Source organism: Lissotriton helveticus, chromosome 2_1, assembly GCF_964261635.1.
Source record: "Lissotriton helveticus chromosome 2_1, aLisHel1.1, whole genome shotgun sequence".
In the NCBI taxonomy this organism is placed as follows: Eukaryota; Metazoa; Chordata; class Amphibia; order Caudata; family Salamandridae; genus Lissotriton; species Lissotriton helveticus.
The window spans coordinates 137002431-137023635 of NC_136059.1; the positions used below are offsets into that span (position 1 = coordinate 137002431).

Here is a 21205-nt window from a genome sequence, read left to right on the forward strand (position 1 = left end):
ATCTAATTGTGTTCTAAAGAAGGTGGCCTTTGTGCATCTAATGCGCCTGTTGTATAAGCTTCACAGGGATCTCAGGTGAGAAAGATGTTCCAAGGGCTTGCCACTTCCTTTCTGCAAGTCTTAAGTTTCTTTTTTCGGCATTAAGACTATCATTGAGCCATGTGAAGCAGGTACCCAAAAAGGCGAGGGAGGCGATGCCAGGTTCAAAGAGGCATTTATTGGGTTCAACAGGGTAGATAATGAAGTCGGAACAAACAACCTCAGCCACAGCTGGAGTCACACCAAACACACCGGTCCTGATCTCGCACAGCGCTCGCCTTGGAACACTCGCAGTGGTGACATTCTAAATGATGTCACCACGGAGCGTTCCGCGACTCACTGTAAAGGAGGAGGGCGGAAGATACCACACCATGGTTTGGTGATTTTACCAGACACTCTTTTAAGTTGAAGTGGTGCCACTGAATAAAGAACATTGAGCATTGCATGGTATTAGTGGGCCGCCAGGTCGTGGACATCAGACATGTTCAAGGGGAATCAAAGGGGGGGCAAGATGTTATCACAAAGCTCCATCAGGTCTTGTGAGTTGATGTTTCTGTAGGCATCTTTTCAGCTTTTTGGGTTCTTAGGTTGGGATCTGTTTTCTCTTACCGATTCATGGACAAGGAAAGTGATGGAATAGTGATCGGTCCAGTCACATGGGAGGATCGACTCCAGGAGGAAAGAGTTGGACTTACCAATGACCAGATCTAATGTGGCTCCTGTAGTATGCATAGAGCTGTCACATATTTTGATAAGGTTAAGGTCAAGTAGGAAGAATTTAAGGCTATTAACCAGTACATCGTTTACATCGTTCAAGTGGAGGTTGAAGTCACCCAGGAAGAACAGCATGCCTTGGAAATCTCTGTTGGACAAAATAATGTCCATGATCAGTTCTGTGAAGGGAAAGTTGTCTCAAAGGCGATGGTCGAACATGTGCAGTTTGCATGAGGGATTGTTGCCCAGTCACATCAATGCATAGGTATTCACACAAGGACAGGAGGTTCGTATGAATGACTTTCACTATTAAATTACTACGATGTAAGCAAGCAATGCCTATGATTCAGCTCTTTGGCATTATTCCATGGCAGGCATTGGATGTGGATTGGTGCTTAGCCTTCAACCTTGCTTAATTCATATGCATGCATCCTGTATTTTACTGCATCAGGTGTCCCTTTCAATGGACACTGGACATATGCTTGGCACTACAGGCCCCCCCCTGCCCTGGATCTCGAACTGTTGGTGAGTCCCTTGGTGGCCCATTATCAGGACTGTTGCTTGGGTTTGTGAACTGTACAAAATCTGAAGCTAGAGCAAATAGCCAACCGGAGTTCCTGTGCATCAGCAAAGCAAATATTAGAGCAAAGCTTCATTGAAGTTGATGCTGGTTTCCCAATGAGCTGAAGATCATGTCTGCTCCTTGGAACTACTGTGCAGGGTTGTAGACCTGTCCGTACACATGGAGTTGGACCCCATAATGGAGTCTGTTGCTTCCATACAGGATTCCTTTGACATGCAATGTTTGGATATTTTTTATTTTTGTATTTTCAAATGGTCTTTTCCCAAATCTGCAGAATGCTTAATTTATAACAACAGCTTTTAGTTTGCCTGTCTTAAAATTGTGGTTATCCCTTTAATTGCTACCTTCCTAACCAAGGGGTAGTTTGCCATGTGTTCCTTGCATGGCTCATTCGATTGTAGTTTTACCTTCTAGTCTAACTGTGTATGACACAGGCCACATTTGTTTTGCACATGTTACTATTTAAACATGTTTCACTTTGTGCCATATTCTATTTCCACACATAACCTGCTGTTGTTTTTGCATTCTGTTCTTTCCTGGGATTTAGCTTGAACACAGCTGACAAGGTAACACACCAATGTCCTTTGTTGTTGTGTTCTGGTCATTCATTAACCCTTAGACACAACGTAGAAATGCAGCTGTTATTTAGGAGCTTGTATGACTTGGCCTATAGGTATGAACAACAATATAACACTGAGGTAAGATCAAAGCTGTATCTGGGATGTTGAAAGTCCATCTGCTTTTGTAGAAGGTCAACAGGGGTTAGGCTAATCTGTCTTATAATATGACAGGGCTTTTCATAATATATGTGTTACTGACTACGCTGATGGTGGTTGTTTTCTTATTGTGGAACGTATACTGCATTCTATAGCACACTAGTTTAATTAAACATTTCAATCTTCCTTCATGACTCTGTAATTTTTTATTGTGGAAGAGCACAAGTGTGTGAGCGAAGGAGGTGTCCTGACACTATGATCCCTGAGTGGGTCTGGAGTGCTGTGTTCTGGGTGTCAATTTACTTGTCTCTCTGGATATGGGTAGGAGGTTCAGCAAGACATATTAGCTAGTCAGATTCGGGCTCATGGTACTGAAGTGATATGTTGACTCAGTCCCTATTAACAAATGTTCTATTGTCCCTAGCATGTTTCTGTTACTGGGCAGAATCCCTGCAACAGTTCCCTTTGAGAAGCTCAATCAGTCCTTCAAAAAGTATCCTGCCTATTCCCGTGAACATCTTTATTTTCATGAACTAAAACATTCGTAAAACTTTTTATGAGATGCAAATCATATATTATGAATTGCTATCATTAATATGTCACTTGGGTACCTAACTCTCATCAGGAACAGCTGCAACCGCAGGTCCAACTCTATGAGCAGGAGTGGATAGAATATTCTTGTAGAACATGTATCTTTTATACAAATAATGTGGACTATTTGAGTTGTGCTTCACAGCCACGTGTATTATGATTGAATGGTTGAATGGTATGTGTCATGTGAAAAAGTGATGCAGGATCGGAAGTACATTTAGGGGCATATTCACAAAGACTTGATGCAAAAAAGCAGCAGTAAGCAAGATTACTGTGCTGTGTTGCGTTAGGTCGTGAGATTAGAATTGCGGCTGTTGGACTTGCCTTATCTTAGTTGATTTCACTAAAATGTTTTGCTTTATTTCCTTCTGGTAGCTGCTGATCCTGCCTTTGTGGCCTTAGGACTCTGGGCAGTTTCACACTGTAATACAATGTGAAAGTGCACATGCCCTTTCTATTCCCACTAGGAAGGGTCCTTACCTGATTGGTTTATGTTTTGTATCTGTGAGTACCATGTAAAAAGGTATACCACATACCCAGGGCAATTACTGCACTGTATACTAGCGGGCCCCAGTACTGATTGTGCCACTAAAAAGAAGAGCCTTTCGAACATGTTGCAGGCCTGCCAATTTCAGGTCTGTGGGTGCACAGTTGCTTTTAGGCTCAGGGAAACATTCCTAACTCGCTAACCACCCCTGAATGGACCTTCCACTACCACTGAAGAACCTCAAGAAGGAGCTCCGAGGGGTGGACCAAGTGGTAGGCTAAACACAGAGCAGATACACATGGGTGGCCCATGCTTCCTAATTAGGGAAACCAAAGTGGGTTTTCCCTCACCAAGGAGGTCAGGTGTTCCCATGGGGCACCATCAGGTTGTTCTTATTCTCTTTTAGCGGCCTTAGGGCCCTGACTCTGTGGTTGCAGTATGAAAGGATGCGTGCCCTTCCTACACATGTTAGGAAGTGGTGCTGACATGGTATTTTTAAATATGTGTCAGGCTTGCCATTGCAGGCCTGTGTGTGAACACTTGACCCTATGGTGGATTTAAACATGTCTCAAGCCTGCCATTGCATGCCTTAGTGTGCACCATAGAGCTTATGATTTGGTTTCCAAACTACTGGCCAAAACTGAAGGGACCTTTCACAACCCCTAGAGCACCCCTGGGGTAAGTCTTAACAGGTGAAGTGGGTGGTAAATGAAAGGAAGGGCAGGTAGACATGTGTGTCCTCTGCCCATATAGTGAATAATACCCATGTTTGTTGTCACTACTTATGAGGCCTGCTCTTCCCATAAATTACCATAGAGAAATTGGTGAAATTATCCCAGTCTGCAATAGAGGTATGCAATGGAGTAGACTCATAATGCTTGGTATCATTGGATTCACAATGACAGTCTCTCTCCTGTTGTAAAAGTGAGTTTGTCATTGATAGCTTAGAAATGCCACTTCTAGGAAGTGGGTATTTCTCTGCTCTAAAACTATTTGATTTTTGCTTGGCTCCAGTCCAAATTGGAGGCTGGCGGAGAACATCTGTTCATTCCCCTGCAACAGCACAATCATTAGCCAAGCAACTGGAACAACTGACTTCTGCCATTTAAAGGCCTGGCTGGATAAATTAGAGGGAGAGATTTTTACACCTGGCCATTAGGAGCTGTAGTATGGCCCTACTAATGATTAAGATCTACATTCCACATCCTCATGGCAGACAGGATTTAGAATTGAAATTAGGGGTGACAGCTGTGATTCAAATGAAAGGGCATGTTGGCTTGCCCTCTTTTCTTCTAGGATCTCAGGGAAATCAAAGTTCTCTTTAATGAACCCACATCGTCTACTCGACACACCTGGACAGGGTTCCCCTCTTAAGTGCCCACATCGTCTGTTGGATCCCAGCTGGTATTGTGGCGTGAGCATGGAACTAAGAATTTTGCCTAGAGCCTTGTTCGCCTTGTATGGAGTTCAGAAGTCTTGCCCGCCTCAAATCGTGTAGTCTTTCCATCATGGGGACATCAACACGCATTGATGGTGAGCAGATTCACCAGTTGCGGCATCCAGCATGGCCTATTTTGTCAATCAAGCCACATCTCTTGTGTGCGAAATGGCAACTGCATTGTACGCGGTGCCCAATTCAAAGGTTGCAACCCTTAAAGGTGAGGGCGTACCCATATTAGTGCCTCATTCTTCCTCATGCAGTCCTGCTAAACCTGCTCCTGTGTGTGTACGATTGGAATGGTCTGGTGCAAACCATATCAACAAACACTAAGTGGTGTGCCTCATTTACTTGAAGGGATGAAATTGTAACATCTGCATTGCATGTGATCGAAATTGTCTGGTGCAACTCAGATCAACATGCACTAGATGTTGTGCCTCATTTCCAGTGAGATACTGAGAATATGACGCTTCACTGTCTGTGATTGGAATTGTCTGGTGCGACTCTGATCAGCATATACCGGACATTTTGCCTCATTTCCATGGAGGTACTAGGGTTGCAAAGCTTCCTTGAATGTGACTGGAATTGTCTAATACAACTTGCATCAACACATACCAAACGTGCTGCCTGCATTACCTAGGTACTACTTGAACTGAAATGTGTCTGAAGGGGTGCTTCCTTTTTCTAAGGGGTTTCAATGCTTTATCACCCATTCATTGCTTTTATTGCTTTTTAATTGTGCCAACTGATTTCTAAAACCTTGCCCACCCCCTTTTACTTCTGGGAGAGCCAAGTCTTTAGGCCTGCCTGCCCTAACTTCGGTGACTAAGAGAGTTCTTTGAAGACACCTTCTATCCCATAAAGCCCTGGCTTTACCATGATCCCGCCCCTCTTGCGCACATCTCCGATCACACTCGTGTTTTTTTTATTGCATTTTTTCAATTTCCCTTAAAGCCCTGGTTTTACCATGATCCCGCCCCTCTTTTGCATGCGTTCACTGCAGAGAGTGCAGACCAGCAGGAATCTGTTGACGCCGAAACAAGTTACTTGCAGAATAAAAGGAAGATTTTTTGACCCTGCGAGTGCTACATATTCTTTCTTGGATTGTATGTGTAGCATGGGCCCGCCCCCGTGTATTGACCGCACATGTCACTGAGTTCGGTAGAGCATTTTGGTGGACTTTGGAGAAAGATGTATATTTTTCTTCCCCCTCGTTGCGCTTCCCCTGTTAGTTTGCACGTTGTTGCTTACGTTTAAAGTCCCTATTCCACTCCTTACTCTTTCTACTTGAGTGTCGGATATTTCCCATTAGGATTGTTCGCATTGTCATATCATCAACAGAATTCCTTTGTGCCTTTACCTCTAAACTTACAAATATTAATCTTCCTGTTCTACGCAAGTAGTCTTTTTAATATCCGGTTTCTTTAAATTAATTTTGCTTTCATTATATGTTCACCACAATCACTATTCCTTTGAATCTACTCCTCCTACACTAACGTGACGTAAACGTCCATCCAGTCTCCAATAGTGACCCTTTGATATGCAGGCATGAAGATAAAGCTTGCGCACAGATGCAAAGCCTCCTCCAGACCTCGGTTCTTCTCCATGCGTATGGGCACCGTTAATTCTGCAGTGTTACACTTTGCTTTTTTCACATCCCAGGCATCCCACAGAAATGCTGCGGAAGTCCATGGCTCTGCCAAAATGTTTGGATTTTGCAAGTCAGGCATTTTATTCGGATCCAGTTGTCATCTTGGGCTGGTCTGTTGGCAAAATTAAGTACAAAGCGTTCAACTTTGATGTCGGAGATACCATCTAGTAGTTGAATTTCACAGCATCAAACTGGTATAGGGACTAATCCCAGCTTCCCTGCTTGATGAAATTGTGTGATCCTAGTCAAATACTTTATTTCGCCAAGTGGAGATGGGTGAGCAAACAAATTAACAGGGTCAGCCGAGCCAAGGGTCCAGCTTGGCTCTATTTGTCGGTGCACACTGACCTCTGAAAATGCTTGCAATGTATGTCACACATGCAAAATATGATGAGATCACTTCAAAAGAAGAAAAAATGTATTCCTTTAACATGTGGGTTGTTTTACTTCAATCCGATACTTTTAGCGTTTTCCTTTTACTAAGTGCATGACAAAGATACTGAATTGTAGCAGAATGAGCCCTTGCAGCTGCCCCAGTGGTACCTTGTAGGAACGCTGCTGGTATGTTGCTGGGTACCAAGTCTGCACTGTGTTTGCAGGAGAACAACAGTTAGACTCACAGCCACTGCAGCAGCAGAGATATGCATTTATGGTTCAGACTAAATAGCGTAACCGGTTGTTTAATTTTTATTGTCAGTAATATTTTCTACAGCTGAGCACCATAACTGTCTGTAGAAAAAATGGGAGGCTCCCACTGAGCAACATACAACCACACACACAACCACAACCACACACACACACAACCAAACACACACACACACCACATACACAAGCACACACACAACCACAACCACACACACAACCACAACCACACACACAACCACACACACACAACCACACATACACGTGTAACCACCCTTGTGGGGATGTCAGGACCCGAACCGTGGGTTCTATTCTCTGCTACCCAACTACGAGGCATACAGGACAAGATGCTGCAGAAGACACTTGGGCAGAGAAGGTGCGGACCTGGAGACATAAGATGGCCGCCGCTGTTGCCATGGCAGATGGCCAGTAGACGTTGTAGTCTCTTAGGTCACAGCTGCAGGGAAATCAACGTGCAGCGCGAGCGCCTCGGGGAAGGCGCACTTCACCAAAAGAATTTGACTGGAGTGTTCGTTTCCTGAACAAGCGCTAAGAGTCCTGAGGAAATTATCAACCTTGAGAAACAGAGTCGCCGCCTTGCCGCAATCTTATGTGTGGATAAATTCAGGTCGGAACTCGGCGCGTAAGTCAAGCGCGAGTTACCGAGCTGTAAATAAGGAACGTCTTGTGAAGATTTGCCGCTAAGCTGAAGTCTGAGGAGAAGGGTGTCGAGTGTTACGGTGAGAAGGGGAACGAGAGGAGTTTTGCATTTCTGAGAGATTTTATCAGTGAAAAAGAGACTATTTGACACGCCGTGAGGAAAGGAGTGAACGCGCTGGAGCATAGACGTCAGAAGAGATGAGCTAAGTGAACACTCATTGACTTTAAGGCATAGTTGTTGTACAAAGTTACTTACCTGGTTTGAGAAGGACCCAGTGTCACAGCCTTCACGTAGAGAGACCTAAGAAAAGAAAGAAGTGGTTATAAGGACAGTACCTAGTCATGAAAGAGAATTATAAATGCTATGTAAATATGTAAATACGTACCAAGGAACTGCTGAGTAGTGAATAGCTCTTCATCAAAAAAGGGGGGATGAGGAATAGTTGTCCCGTTCAGTTCCCCAAGGACAATATTAAAGTAATCAAATGGAAAAGGACACTTGTATCTACAAACCCATTGGTTCACTTTGACAACCCTCATAGAAGCCAGAAGTGTTTTTTACGATGCGGTATATTCGTTTATCCGCCCCTCTTCTAGCGACATGGCATAGTCATTGGGTGGTCAAATGTAAGGTATGCCTGCCTCACCCGAGGCACCTCTGGAGAGTGTAGAAGTGTCCAGAGATCAAAAAAGATAGGTGCAGTGGCCAACCAGTGAGGGTATAGTTAAAAAACAGCATAAGCACCAAAACCAAATTTAATAAAGACGGTGAATACTGTAAACTAAAAGTCAATGGATATATTCGGTAATCGTGTGACTAGATTACCATATACGTTGTTTTTTTTTAAAGTCGACATGTTTCAGCTCCTATAGGGCCCAGAAGGGTCGGTGGAGCTTTCGTCAGGACGTACACACAAAATTGTACTTACACTACTCGTGCAGTATTCGAATGCTTTATATGCAATCATGGGAAAATTATCCTGTATTAAGGAAACAAAAACAACAACATCATGCTGTTCAATTCTCAGTGTAATTTCACATGAAGTTTCGAAGCATACCTGACTGTTTCACACACAGTCTCCATCACACTGTATTCAATGACAAAGTGTAATTCTGAAGGTGCACAGTGATTAGTGCGAATAAACTCACAAAAATGGTGAAACACGGGAGTAGGGAAAGGGGGGGCTTTAGTCTCTATCGCGGACAATGGAGTGTCAGTTTTTTGTCAAAAATAGTTGGAAGAAATATATGACGCCTGTGAAAAATAAATAAATAAACAAACAGAAGCCAGAATTATGCTTCTCTAGTCTCTATTCTTATAATTCCCAGGCAGTGTGGGCTCTCACAACCTAAGTAATATGTGCAGCCAAGCACAGTTATCAATGTATGTAAAACACTCTCAGGCACACATGCTGCAGTAATACGAGCACTTGGATGTAAGCACTCAAATGAGCATACAAAAATATTGAGCGTTTGTTAAATGCCTGAATTCCAAGCAGAACATCTCCTCCTCTGACACACACCGGTCTCAATATCAGTACAACAAATGGCACACACCCTGCAGTAACGCGAGGGCTTAGATATCAATATAGCGTTTTTAGTAAATACCTGATTGCGGGGCGAAAATCACTCCCTCAGGGTGCTGGGAGCCGCCGTTTTTTACTCACCGCTGAAAAAGATGAATGCAGCTTAAAATTAGCGAGATACACCGCCTGGACGTATAGTGTCCCGGGGGCCTCGCACTTACCGACATGCGTTGTGCGCCGTGCTTGTGCTGGCTCTGCCCCTGGAAGCTCCGGGGTAGGCCAGGGCAGCGTGTTATGACAGGCGGAATGAAAACAGGAGAGGTCTGTCGCTTTTGGAAGACAGACTAGCGTCTAGAAAGGCGTCTAGGATAGTAACATTTGAACCATAACATCTGAATTAACAAGTATTACAGCTTTAAGGTTAACACATTAAAAGGTCACAAAATATTTTAACCATTTTTCGTGTAAACCCTCTATTGAATTGTTGTGTGTAATTTTGCTCAAACCACGTTAGGATAATGTGCAAATGCGTTTTGGCTTACAGAATCGGGATATCAATAAAGATGAAAAAATATATATATCCCAATATATTAAAAGTCGCCATGAGTGTACCGCATTGTGCTTGATAACATGCCCAAAAAGATATGGGTGTAATGTAATCATCATGTTATTCTATTTTTTTAATTATTTTATTAATTTAATTTTTTCTTTATTTTCTACAAAAATTCAGAATAGTTGGATTTAAATTGAGATGTACTCTCAGATGAGAATTCAGTAGAAATGATTCCACGGGATGCTGTCGTTCATCCCTGTTATATGGGTCTTAAGACGGTTCACCCATCTTTGCTCTTTTTCGAACAAAATTTGTTCAGCGTTACTGTCTTTGTTTTGGAGCATCTCGAGAATTGTCCATCTCAGTTCATCGCATGTATGGCCAGCTGTAACGAAATGGGCGCATAACTTAGTGGTGTTCTTCTTAAGTCTCACGTTACTTCTATGCTCTCCCAGACGCACTTTCACCTTTCTGCAGGTCATGCCCACATATTGTTTTTGACACGGGCAGGTGATTAGGTAGATTACGTGACTCGAATTACAGTTTGTGTGTTGACGTTGGGTCCATAGCAATTGATCAGTAAGTTGTACAGTTTTTGTTGGCCTTGTGAATTTACACACTCCACATGTCCCGGAGGGGTAATGTCCCATCACTGGGGCCATATGAAGATCCCGGATGGTGGGTGCTGGTCTTGATACGCGGGGACGTGTGTGGACGAGTACATCTCTGATGTTTTTTGTTCTCCTATTGGCGAATCTGGGCTTCGGCCAATTATAGGTACCAGAATTGATGATTGACCAGTTTTTCTTTATTAGTTTCTGGACTTCATATGTCACAGGACAGAAAGTCGTGACACAGATCACTAGGTCTTTCACTGGTTCCTTCTCATATGTTTGCAACAAGCAGTCGCGTGGTTGGTTGTTGGCCCTCTTTCTGCATTTGGAAATGTCGCGAGTGGTATAGTCTCGATCTTGGAGCTTCTTACTCAGAATATGAAGACCAGCACCCACCATCCCACATGTGGAGTGTGTAAATTCACAAGGCCAACAAAAACTGTACAACTTACTGATCAATTGCTATGGACCCAACGTCAACACACGAACTGTAATTCGAGTCACGTAATCTACCTAATAACCTGCCCGTGTCAAAAACAATATGTGGGCATGACCTGCAGAAAGGTGAAAGTGCGTCTGGGAGAGCATAGAAGTAACGTGAGACTTAAGAAGAACACCACTAAGTTATGCGCCCATTTCGTTACAGCTGGCCATACATGCGATGAACTGAGATGGACAATTCTCGAGATGCTCCAAAACAAAGACAGTAACGCTGAACAAATTTTGTTCGAAAAAGAGCAAAGATGGGTGAACCGTCTTAAGACCCATATAACAGGGATGAACGACAGCATCCCGTGGCATCATTTCTACTGAATTCTCATCTGAGAGTACATCTCAATTTAAATCCAACTATTCTGCATTTTTGTAGAAAATAAAGAAAAAATTAAATTAATAAAATAATTAAAAAAATAGAATAACATGATGATTACATTACACCCATATCTTTTTGGGCATGTTATCAAGCACAATGCGGTACACTCATGGCGACTTTTAATATATTGGGATATATATATTTTTTCATCTTTATTGATATCCCGATTCTGTAAGCCAAAACGCATTTGCACATTATCCTAACGTGGTTTGAGCAAAATTACACACAACAATTCAATAGAGGGTTTACACGAAAAATGGTTAAAATATTTTGTGACCTTTTAATGTGTTAACCTTAAAGCTGTAATACTTGTTAATTCAGATGTTATGGTTCAAATGTTACTATCCTAGACGCCTTTCTAGACGCTAGTCTGTCTTCCAAAAGCGACAGACCTCTCCTGTTTTCATTCCGCCTGTCATAACACGCTGCCCTGGCCTACCCCGGAGCTTCCAGGGGCAGAGCCAGCACAAGCACGGCGCACAACGCATGTCGGTAAGTGCGAGGCCCCCGGGACACTATACGTCCAGGCGGTGTATCTCGCTAATTTTAAGCTGCATTCATCTTTTTCAGCGGTGAGTAAAAAACGGCGGCTCCCAGCACCCTGAGGGAGTGATTTTCGCCCCGCAATCAGGTATTTACTAAAAACGCTATATTGATATCTAAGCCCTCGCGTTACTGCAGGGTGTGTGCCATTTGTTGTACTGATATTGAGACCGGTGTGTGTCAGAGGAGGAGATGTTCTGCTTGGAATTCAGGCATTTAACAAACGCTCAATATTTTTGTATGCTCATTTGAGTGCTTACATCCAAGTGCTCGTATTACTGCAGCATGTGTGCCTGAGAGTGTTTTACATACATTGATAACTGTGCTTGGCTGCACATATTACTTAGGTTGTGAGAGCCCACACTGCCTGGGAATTATAAGAATAGAGACTAGAGAAGCATAATTCTGGCTTCTGTTTGTTTATTTATTTATTTTTCACAGGCGTCATATATTTCTTCCAACTAAGATTTTTGACAAAAAACTGACACTCCATTGTCCGCGATAGAGACTAAAGCCCCCCCTTTCCCTACTCCCGTGTTTCACCATTTTTGTGAGTTTATTCGCACTAATCACTGTGCACCTTCAGAATTACACTTTGTCATTGAATACAGTGTGATGGAGACTGTGTGTGAAACAGTCAGGTATGCTTCGAAACTTCATGTGAAATTACACTGAGAATTGAACAGCATGATGAGGATAATTTTCCCATGATTGCCTATAAAGCATTCGAATACTGCACGAGTAGTGTAAGTACAATTTTGTGTGTACGTCCTGACGAAAGCTCCAACCGACCCTTCTGGGCCCTATAGGAGCTGAAACATGTCGACTTTTAAAAAAACAACGTATATGGTAATCTAGTCACACGATTACCGAATATATCCATTGACTTTTAGTTTACAGTATTCACCGTCTTTATTAAATTTGGTTTTGGTGCTTATACTGTTTTTTAACTATACCCTCACTGGTTGGCCACTGCACCTATCTTTTTTGATCTCTGGACACTTCTACACTCTCCAGAGGTGCCTCGGGTGAGGCAGGCATACCTTACATTTGACCACCCAATGACTATGCCATGTCGCTAAAAGAGGGGCGGATAAACGAATATACCGCATCGTAAAAAACACTTCTGGCTTCTATGAGGGTTGTCAAAGTGAACCAATGGGTTTGTAGATACAAGTGTCCTTTTCCATTTGATTACTTTAGTGAATAGCTCTGCCAACCTGCAAAAGACAATACAAGCAAGGGTTAGACACTCAGAAGAACCTTACCAAAATTCAGAGAATAACAGAACCCCCAATTACAGGAAACTCCGCTAATTAGTGAAGTAAGTGCACTTACTACGACTATTAGATAATATTAGTTTTAGGCTCACTAGAGAAGGAAATTAATATACCTGTTTCTTCTTTCACACTAGTGACAACTAATTAAAGGAGAAAGGAATCACTACCCAAAATTCAGAAGAGGAGCTAAGGTCCCGCATAATAAGGGTGGGTGAGAGAATATAATAGAGTAGATTCACATAGACAGTAGGGGGTCAGGAAAGTAATGATGTTTATTGTTTTAGTTTTCCATCAAAAGGTTCCGCCCAGAAGGTAGCTGACTGAGGGAGCCAACGCAGGACCAGTCTCTTCTCTGTTTGTTATTTTATCCAATTCCCCCGGCCATTTAGGTAATGATGGGAGGTTCTGTGTAAATACCTACCAGCATTGCTGAGAGGGATTTGGGTTCAAGCATCTCTGTTCCTGTGCAAGAGTCATTAAGGCTAGAGCAAGTTTAGAGTTCTGACAGAGTGAAGTGCCCAAGTTGCCTTCGCACCCGAACAGAGATGGCGGAAGGAATTGATATCCAATCCTTAGGTACAATTCTAGACACGATTCAGAAGAAATTGGGAGCGGTTAGGGAGGAAAATCGAAACCTGAGGCAAGAAGTAGTTTGTGCCATTAAAGAAACTGCCAAATTGGCGTTAAAATTACGCCAACCTAGTAGTTTGGAGAGGGAAGCCATGAATCCAGTATTAGAGACTACCAATAGGTCTACCACACATGTGATACATTCTCTCTCCCCAGTCATACCCTTGGCTGCTCCAGAGAGATTTAACGGGATCCACAGAAGGCGCAGATATTCCTCTCTCAATGCTCGTTACATTTCATGTGCTCCCAGACACGCAGTCTAGAGTGGCTTTCATACTCTCATATCTAAGTGGGGATGCAGCTTCGTGGTCCATGCCCTTAGTCTCACGAGATGATCCTCTGTTAAGGAATTTTAAAGATTTCAAACAAGAGTTCTTACGGATATTTGACCGACGGAGGATATCTCAAGTGGTGGATAATGAATTGCTAGATTTGCGACAGGGAAACCGAGATTTAATCGCTTATTTGGCCCAGTTCAATAAGTTGGTGGTGGAAACCGATTGGCCAGAAAGCAAGAGGGCTGCGGTATTCTATCGTGGGTTGAGAGATGAATTAAAGGGCACTTTAGCCCAGATTCCTAATCGGTCCACCGAGATTTCAGCGCTCATAGACTTGGTGTTGGAGATAGATTTCCGCCAGGGAGAGAGGTGAGGAGAAAAGAAGAAAGACTTTAAGATGATGTAAATGTACATTTAAGATGATACCTGCAAGATTTGACCGGGCTCGGTCAGATGGCCCTAGAACCTCAGAGACTCACTCAGGAGCTGAACCAATGCAGATTGGGGCAATAAGAGGCCCTTTGACCAAGGAAGAGAAGGAAAAAAGAAGGGCAAATAATCAATGCATGTATTGTGGATCCGGGAGTCATTTTGTTCGAGATTGCCCGAAGAAACCATAGGGAACCTTCAAGCCGAAGGAAAACTAACGGCACCACTTGCGGGAGAAGTTGAGCAGGTGAGTGCGATTCAGGAAATAACTCCGCATGAACATCAAGTGGCGAATACGCTACAATCAGCGGCTCCGCATTTAGTTCTAACCATGGAAGTGAAATTCGGACAGACCACCTTAACGGAAGTATCAGTTATGATTGATTCGGGAGCAACAGGGAATTTCTGTGATTTAAGATTTGCCGCTAAGGTTGGAATCCAGGCTATCCGAAAGGCGAAGAGCGAACCTGTTCGTGCAGTGGATGGGACGAACCTTTCTTCAGGACCCATCGTGAGCCACACGGAAATAATCCAATTGACGACTAATGACGGGCATCAAGAGAAGATCCAGTTTAATTTAATAGATGCTCCCCAGTTCCAACTACTTCTTGGCCTCCCGTGGCTCACTGAGCATAATCCTATGATCAACTGGACCTCCAGAACCATTGTAATGGATTCGAGTTATTGTCATGAGAATTGTTTTAATTCTGAGATCAGACTAGCAAGAAACAACCCAGCCTTGTCTTTGTGTTCCACTGAGCATTCCATGTGCGTGATACACATTCAGGAAATTCCCGACAAATATAAAGAATTTGCGGAGGTGTTCAATGAAGTGGAAGCAGAACATTTACCACCACATCGAGTTTATGACTGCAAAATAGAATTAGAACCGGGATCAAATTTGCCATGCAGTCGTGTCTATAACTTGACCGAGAAAGAGCACCAACATCTAAAAGAGTACTTTGATAAATATCTAGCCAATGGGTTCATCCGGCCGTGCCAGTTGCCAGTGTCATCTCCCTTATTTTTAGTGCCGAAGAAGGAAGGGGATTTGCGGACGTGCATTGACTACAGAGCCATCAACAAGATAACCAAGAAAAACCGGTATCCTTTACCATTGATTTCGGTGCTTCTGGACCAAGTGAAGGGCGCTCACATCTACACAAAACTCGACTTGAGGGGGGCCTACCATCTAGTTCGAATGCGCGAAGGAGATGAGTGGAAGACGGCATTTCGGACTAGATTTGGGCTTTTCGAATATCAGGTGATGCCCTATGGACTGTGTAATGCCCCAGCAGCCTTCCAGCACTTCATCAACGACATGTTGAAAGAATTTAATGATCAGTGTGCGATTGTGTACATTGACGATATTCTAATTTATTCCTCAGATGTGGCAAAACATCATGAGCAAGTGAAGGGAGTGCTGCAGAAGCACAGGAGAATAAATTGTTTGTGAAGCTAGAAAAATGCGCGTTTGATGTATCCCGGGTAGAGTTCTTGGGTTTTGTACTGTCACCTTCCGGAATTCTGATGGATCAACGCAAGGTAGAAGCGGTGACGAACTGGGAATCTCCGAGGAGTGTAAAAGAAGTCCAAAGCTTCATTGGATTCGCTAACTTCTATCGGAGATTTATCAGCGAGTTCTCCAGAAAGATTCTTCACCTTACTAAATTGCTGAGAAAAGGAACCAAGTTTGAGTGGTCAAGGGAATCTGAGGAGGCCTTTCAATCCTTGAAAGAAGACTTCACCACGGCGCCAGTCCTGTTAAACGCTGATCCATCAGAGCCTTTTTATGTAGAGACTGACGCGTCAGATCAAGCAGTAGGAGGAGTGTTATCGCAGCGACATAAGACCACAGGCCAACTGCACCCAGTCGCTTATCGATCAAGAAAGTTGATTCAAGCGGAGATAAACTATACAATCACAGAGAAGGAGCTGTTGGCCATTAAGGACGCATTTAAGGAGTGGCGACACTATTTGATGGGAGCCCGGCATCAAGTAACAGTGTTTACGGATCGTCGCGATTTAAAATTCCTGAAAACAGCCAGAATTCTTACTCCACGACAACTGAGATGGTCCTTGTATTTTGCGGACTATGATTTTGTGATCACGTTCCGTCCTGGAGTTCAAAATGGAAAAGCGGATGCATTATCCAGGACTGGTACCGAGTTTCAGAAGACCGCTACAGACATTCTGCCAATCATTCCCAGTGACAAGATCATAGGGGCCACAACCTCCATTCAACTACAGGAGTCGATTGCAGACGTTATGAGTTCAGAGGCCATGCAGAGTTGGGCGGAGAAGGATGCCAACAGAAAAATCATTCAACAAATGCCTTATCATCGGAATGCCTTGTATCTTCCGACAATTGAGTTACAGCAACAAGTAATGCATGAATGCCATGATGACAAATTAGCTGGTCACAAAGGAGAAGCCAAGACTGAGAAGATAATTAAGAGACATTATTGGTGACCTAAGATGACATCAGATATTGAGAAGTATGTTAAGTCCTGTGAGATTTGCGTGCAGGGGAAGTCAGAACGGCAGGCTCCAAAGGGGTTATTGCAACTTCTACCCACACCTCCCCATCCTTGGCACACAGTCACATTAGATCTTATTACATATTTACCTACTAGTCAAGGGTACAACACCATCCTGGTGGTGGTGGATGCCTTTTCAAAGATGGCCCACTTTACAGCGTTAAAAGGGGTTCCTTCAGCCAAACAGTAAGCTGCTCACTTCAGCTCCCAGATTGTCAAGATACATGGAATTCCTAAAATTGTCATTTCTGATAGGGGGTCCCAATTCGTATCCCGTTTTTGGAAGGCCTTTATGGAAGGGTTGGGAACAGAAGTTAGATTCTCCACTAGTTACCACCCAGAAACTGATGGGCAGACTGAAAGGGTGAACCAAGAACTGGAACAATATTTGCGGCTGTTCCTTTTGAAAGAAGTAGGAAATTGGTTGGATTATTTGTGGACAGCGGAATTCGCTCACAATAATGCGAAGAACAGCTCGACAGGGTATTCCCCCTTTTTCGTGAACTATGGCAGGCATCCAAATGCTACCATTCGGCAAATGGAAACATCAGTTCCAGCAGTAAAGGAAGTCATGTCGCACCTGTTTCAAATCCAGCAAAGGGCTGAAGACAATCTACGAGTAGCCAAAGAAAAGTACAAGAAATATGCCGATCGGAAGAGACGTGAGGGGCCATCCTTGGCTAATGGAGATCAGGTCTGGTTGAGTACCAGAAATTTGAGGTTAAGGGGAAACAGAAAGTTTCAACCTTGATTTATCGGCCCTTATCCTATCGATGAACAAATCAATCCAGTTACTTATCGACTAAAACTGCCACCCAAGTTAAAGATACACCCAGTCTTCCATGTTTCATTGTTAAAGAAGGCTCCTGCAAACCTGAGAAGGCAATCACCCCCGAAGCCAAGTCAGTTAGAAACAGGAACTGAGTACGTAGTAAAAGAAATTTTGGACTCTAAGAGATCAAGAGGGAAGTTGTACTATTTAATAGACTGGAAAGGATATGGCCCTGAAGAGCGATCTTGGGAACAAGAGAAGGAAGTTCATGCACCAAGCTTAATTAGATCCTTTCATCTACGATTCCCCACCAAGCCAAAAAAAAGAGGACCTGCTTTGTTGGGGGGTACTGTCAGGATCCGAACCGTGGGTTCTATTCTCTGCTACCCAACAACGAGGCAAACAGGACAAGATGCTGCGGAAGACACTTGGGCAGAGAAGGTGCGGACCTGGAGACATAAGATGGCCGCCGCTGTTGCCATGGCAGATGGCCAGTAGACGTTCTAGTCTCTTAGGTCACAGCTGCAATGAAATCAACGTGCAGCGCGAGCGCCTCGGGGAAGGCGCACTTCACCAAAAGAATTTGACTGGAGTGTTTGTTTCCTGCACAAGCGCTAAGAGTCCTGAGGAAATTATCAACCTTGAGAAACAGAGTCGCCGCCTTGCCGCAATCTTATGTGCGGATAAATTCAGGTCAGGACTCGGCGCGTAAGTCAAGCGCGAGTTACCGAGCTGTAAATAAGGAACGTCTTGTGGAGATTTGCCGCTAAGCTGAAGTCTGAGGAGAAGGGTGTGGAGTGTTACGGTGAGAAGGGGAAAGAGGGGAGTTTCGGATTGCTGAGAGATTTTATCAGTGAAAAAGAGACTATTTGGCATGCCGTGAGGAAAGGAGTGAACGCGCTGGAGCATAGACGTCAGAAGAGATACGCTAAGTGAACACTCATTGACTTTAAGGCATAGTTGTTGTACAAAGTTACTTACCTGGTTTGAGAAGGACCCAGTGTCACAGCCTTCATGTAGAGAGACCTAAGAAAAGAAAGAAGTGGTTATAAGGACAGGACCTAGTCATGAAAGAGAATTATAAATGCTATGTAAATATGTAAATACGTACCAAGGAACTACTGAGTAGTGAATAGCTCTGCCAACCTGCAAAAGACAATACAAGCAAGGGTTAGACACTCAGAAGAACCTTACCAAAATACAGAGAATAACAGAACCCCCAATTAGAGGAAACTCCGCTAATTAGTGAAGTAAGTGCACTTACTACAACTATTAGATAATATTAGTTTTAGGCTCACTAGAGAAGGAAATTAATATACCTGTTTCTTCTTTCACACTAGTGACAACTAATTAAAGGAGAAAATAATCACTACCCAAAATTCAGAAGAGGAGCTAAGGTCCAGCATAATAAGGGTGGGTGAGAGAAGATAATAGAGTAGATTCACATAGACTGTAGGGGGTCAGGAAAGTAATGATGTTTATTGTTTTAGGTTTCCATCAAAGGAGTCCGCCCAGAAGGTAGCTGACTGAGGGAGCCAATGCAGGACCAGTCTCTTCTCTGTTTGTTATTTTATCCAATTCCCCCGTCCCTTTAGGTAATGATGGGAGGTTCTGTGTAAAGACCTACCAGCATTACTGAGAGGAATTTGGGTTCAAGCATCTCTGTTCCTGTGCAAGAGTCGGTAAGGCTAGAACAAGTTTATGGTTCTGACAGGGAACTATGGGGCATATTATCAAGGGGTTTATCTCCGCTTTTTTGGCTTTAAAAGCCAAGAAAGCGTAGATAAAATTATCTCCCTATTACCTAGCTGTCACTAACACCAGTTAGCGACAGCTAGTAGGAGATAGCGACCATCTTGGGCCCCGCTTTGCATGTCAGTGAAATTTATCACTAATGACATGCAAAGTGGGCGTGTCAAGATGTTAGCGACTGGAAACAGTCGCTAACATGGCTATCTCCTATTCCCAACTTTTGGAGATATTCGTGCTAAGCGCGAATATCTCCAAAAGTTAACACCTGCCCCTGAGCAGTTCTTAGCCATGTTATCCAATGGTAGGTGGATAACATGGCTAAGAGCATTAGCTCGGTAATGCATGAATATCGCTGACTTTTCAGCGATATTCATGCATTTTGGCCGATTTTTATTGCTTAGGAGATAAACCTTGATAATAGCAAGGTTCCTAAGCGATAAAAATCGCCGCAGCTCGGCGATAAAATTATTGCCGCTAAGCCAACATAGCGATAATTATCGCTAGTTGTTGGTAATATGCCCCTATGTGTGAATACCTGCCTTGTGGGGACTTACCTTTCCCAATGTTTTTAAAACACACAACTAACAGAAAAATGTTAAGAAAAAATTCATGATACAGGATCCTGCTTCAAATTTGCAAATATATTGTTATTTATTCGTGTGCACAGCACCATCCTTGTGGGGACTTGAACATGTGCTACCATCCTTGTGGGGACCTAGTCCATAACACTATTTGTGATTGAATACAGTTGAAGGCACATGGCTAAATGTTTATTTTAGCAACAATATACACAAACAACATTGTAATATATTCATATATGAATTGCTGCATATATAATAGGTGTATACATTAAAGGCAGATTGTCTTAATGTGCCAGCAAATACCATATCATGCTTAACGAAAGACACTTAAAGCTTCATTTAACCTACTTATTAGTGCTTAAAATCTTAGGAGATAAGGGAAGTAACACATACAGAAATTAACATATGGAACAAAGGAATATGGTCAAGTGGAATCCAGAGCTTGAGTAGCTGCTGACATTTTTAGCAAAATAGATGTTTAAGTTCCCACAGAGATACTGAAATAGTGTGTACATTCAAAGCTTGAATCCCATTATAAAGGGTGTGAATCTAATGATGTTCAAGTCCACACATAGGTTGTCTGTAATTATAGAAATGCTCAAGTCCCCCCAGAGATAGTGTGTTATCATAGAGATGTTCAAGTCCCCACAGAGATAGTGTTTTATTACAGTGTTGTTCAAGTCCCCACAAAGATAGTGTGTTATTATAGTGATGTTCAAGTCCCCACAAAGATAGTGTTTTATTACAGTGTTGTTCAAGTCCCCACAAAGATAGTGTGTTATTATAGCGATGTTTAAGTCCCCACAGAGATAGTGCATGAAGGTGATTGTGTTTAAGTCCTCATTAAAATAGGGCCCGATTCACAAAGGTAAACGTAGACAAAAAGTCTATCTTTACTACTTTTCAGTATTCCCAAAGGTAAATTTTGACCAAAAGTCTAACTTTGCCTCATGGCACCACCTGGTGCTTCAAGTCGAAATAGAGCTTGTGTTTAGTTACTTGAAGTCCCCACAGAGATAGTATGTTTTTATAGTGATGTTCAAGTATTATTGTTTTTTTTAAGCCCATACAAATACAGAGTGTTATTATAGTGATGTTTAAGTCCCCATAGAGATAGTGCACAAAGATGATTGTGTTTAAGTCCTGATTAAAATAGGGCCCGATTCACAATGGTAAACTTAGATAAAAAATCGAACTTTTGTACATTTCAGTTGTGCACAACCACAACCACACACACAACCACAACCACACACACAACTACACACGCAACACACACACAACCTCACACACAACCACACACACAACTACAACCACA

The 21205-nt window shown here is 43.0% G+C and overlaps 1 protein-coding gene across 1 annotated transcript in view; it reads left to right on the forward strand.

Moving 5' to 3' along the window:
- The first annotated feature begins 17323 nt into the window (after positions 1-17323).
- Positions 17324-21205, forward strand: part of LOC144820078 (uncharacterized) — a 56924-nt gene continuing 53042 nt past the window's right edge. Inside the window, exon 1 of the mRNA XM_078677731.1 lies at positions 17324-17447. Coding sequence (XP_078533857.1) covers positions 17324-17447 — 124 coding nt within the window. The remainder of the gene's footprint in view (positions 17448-21205) is intronic.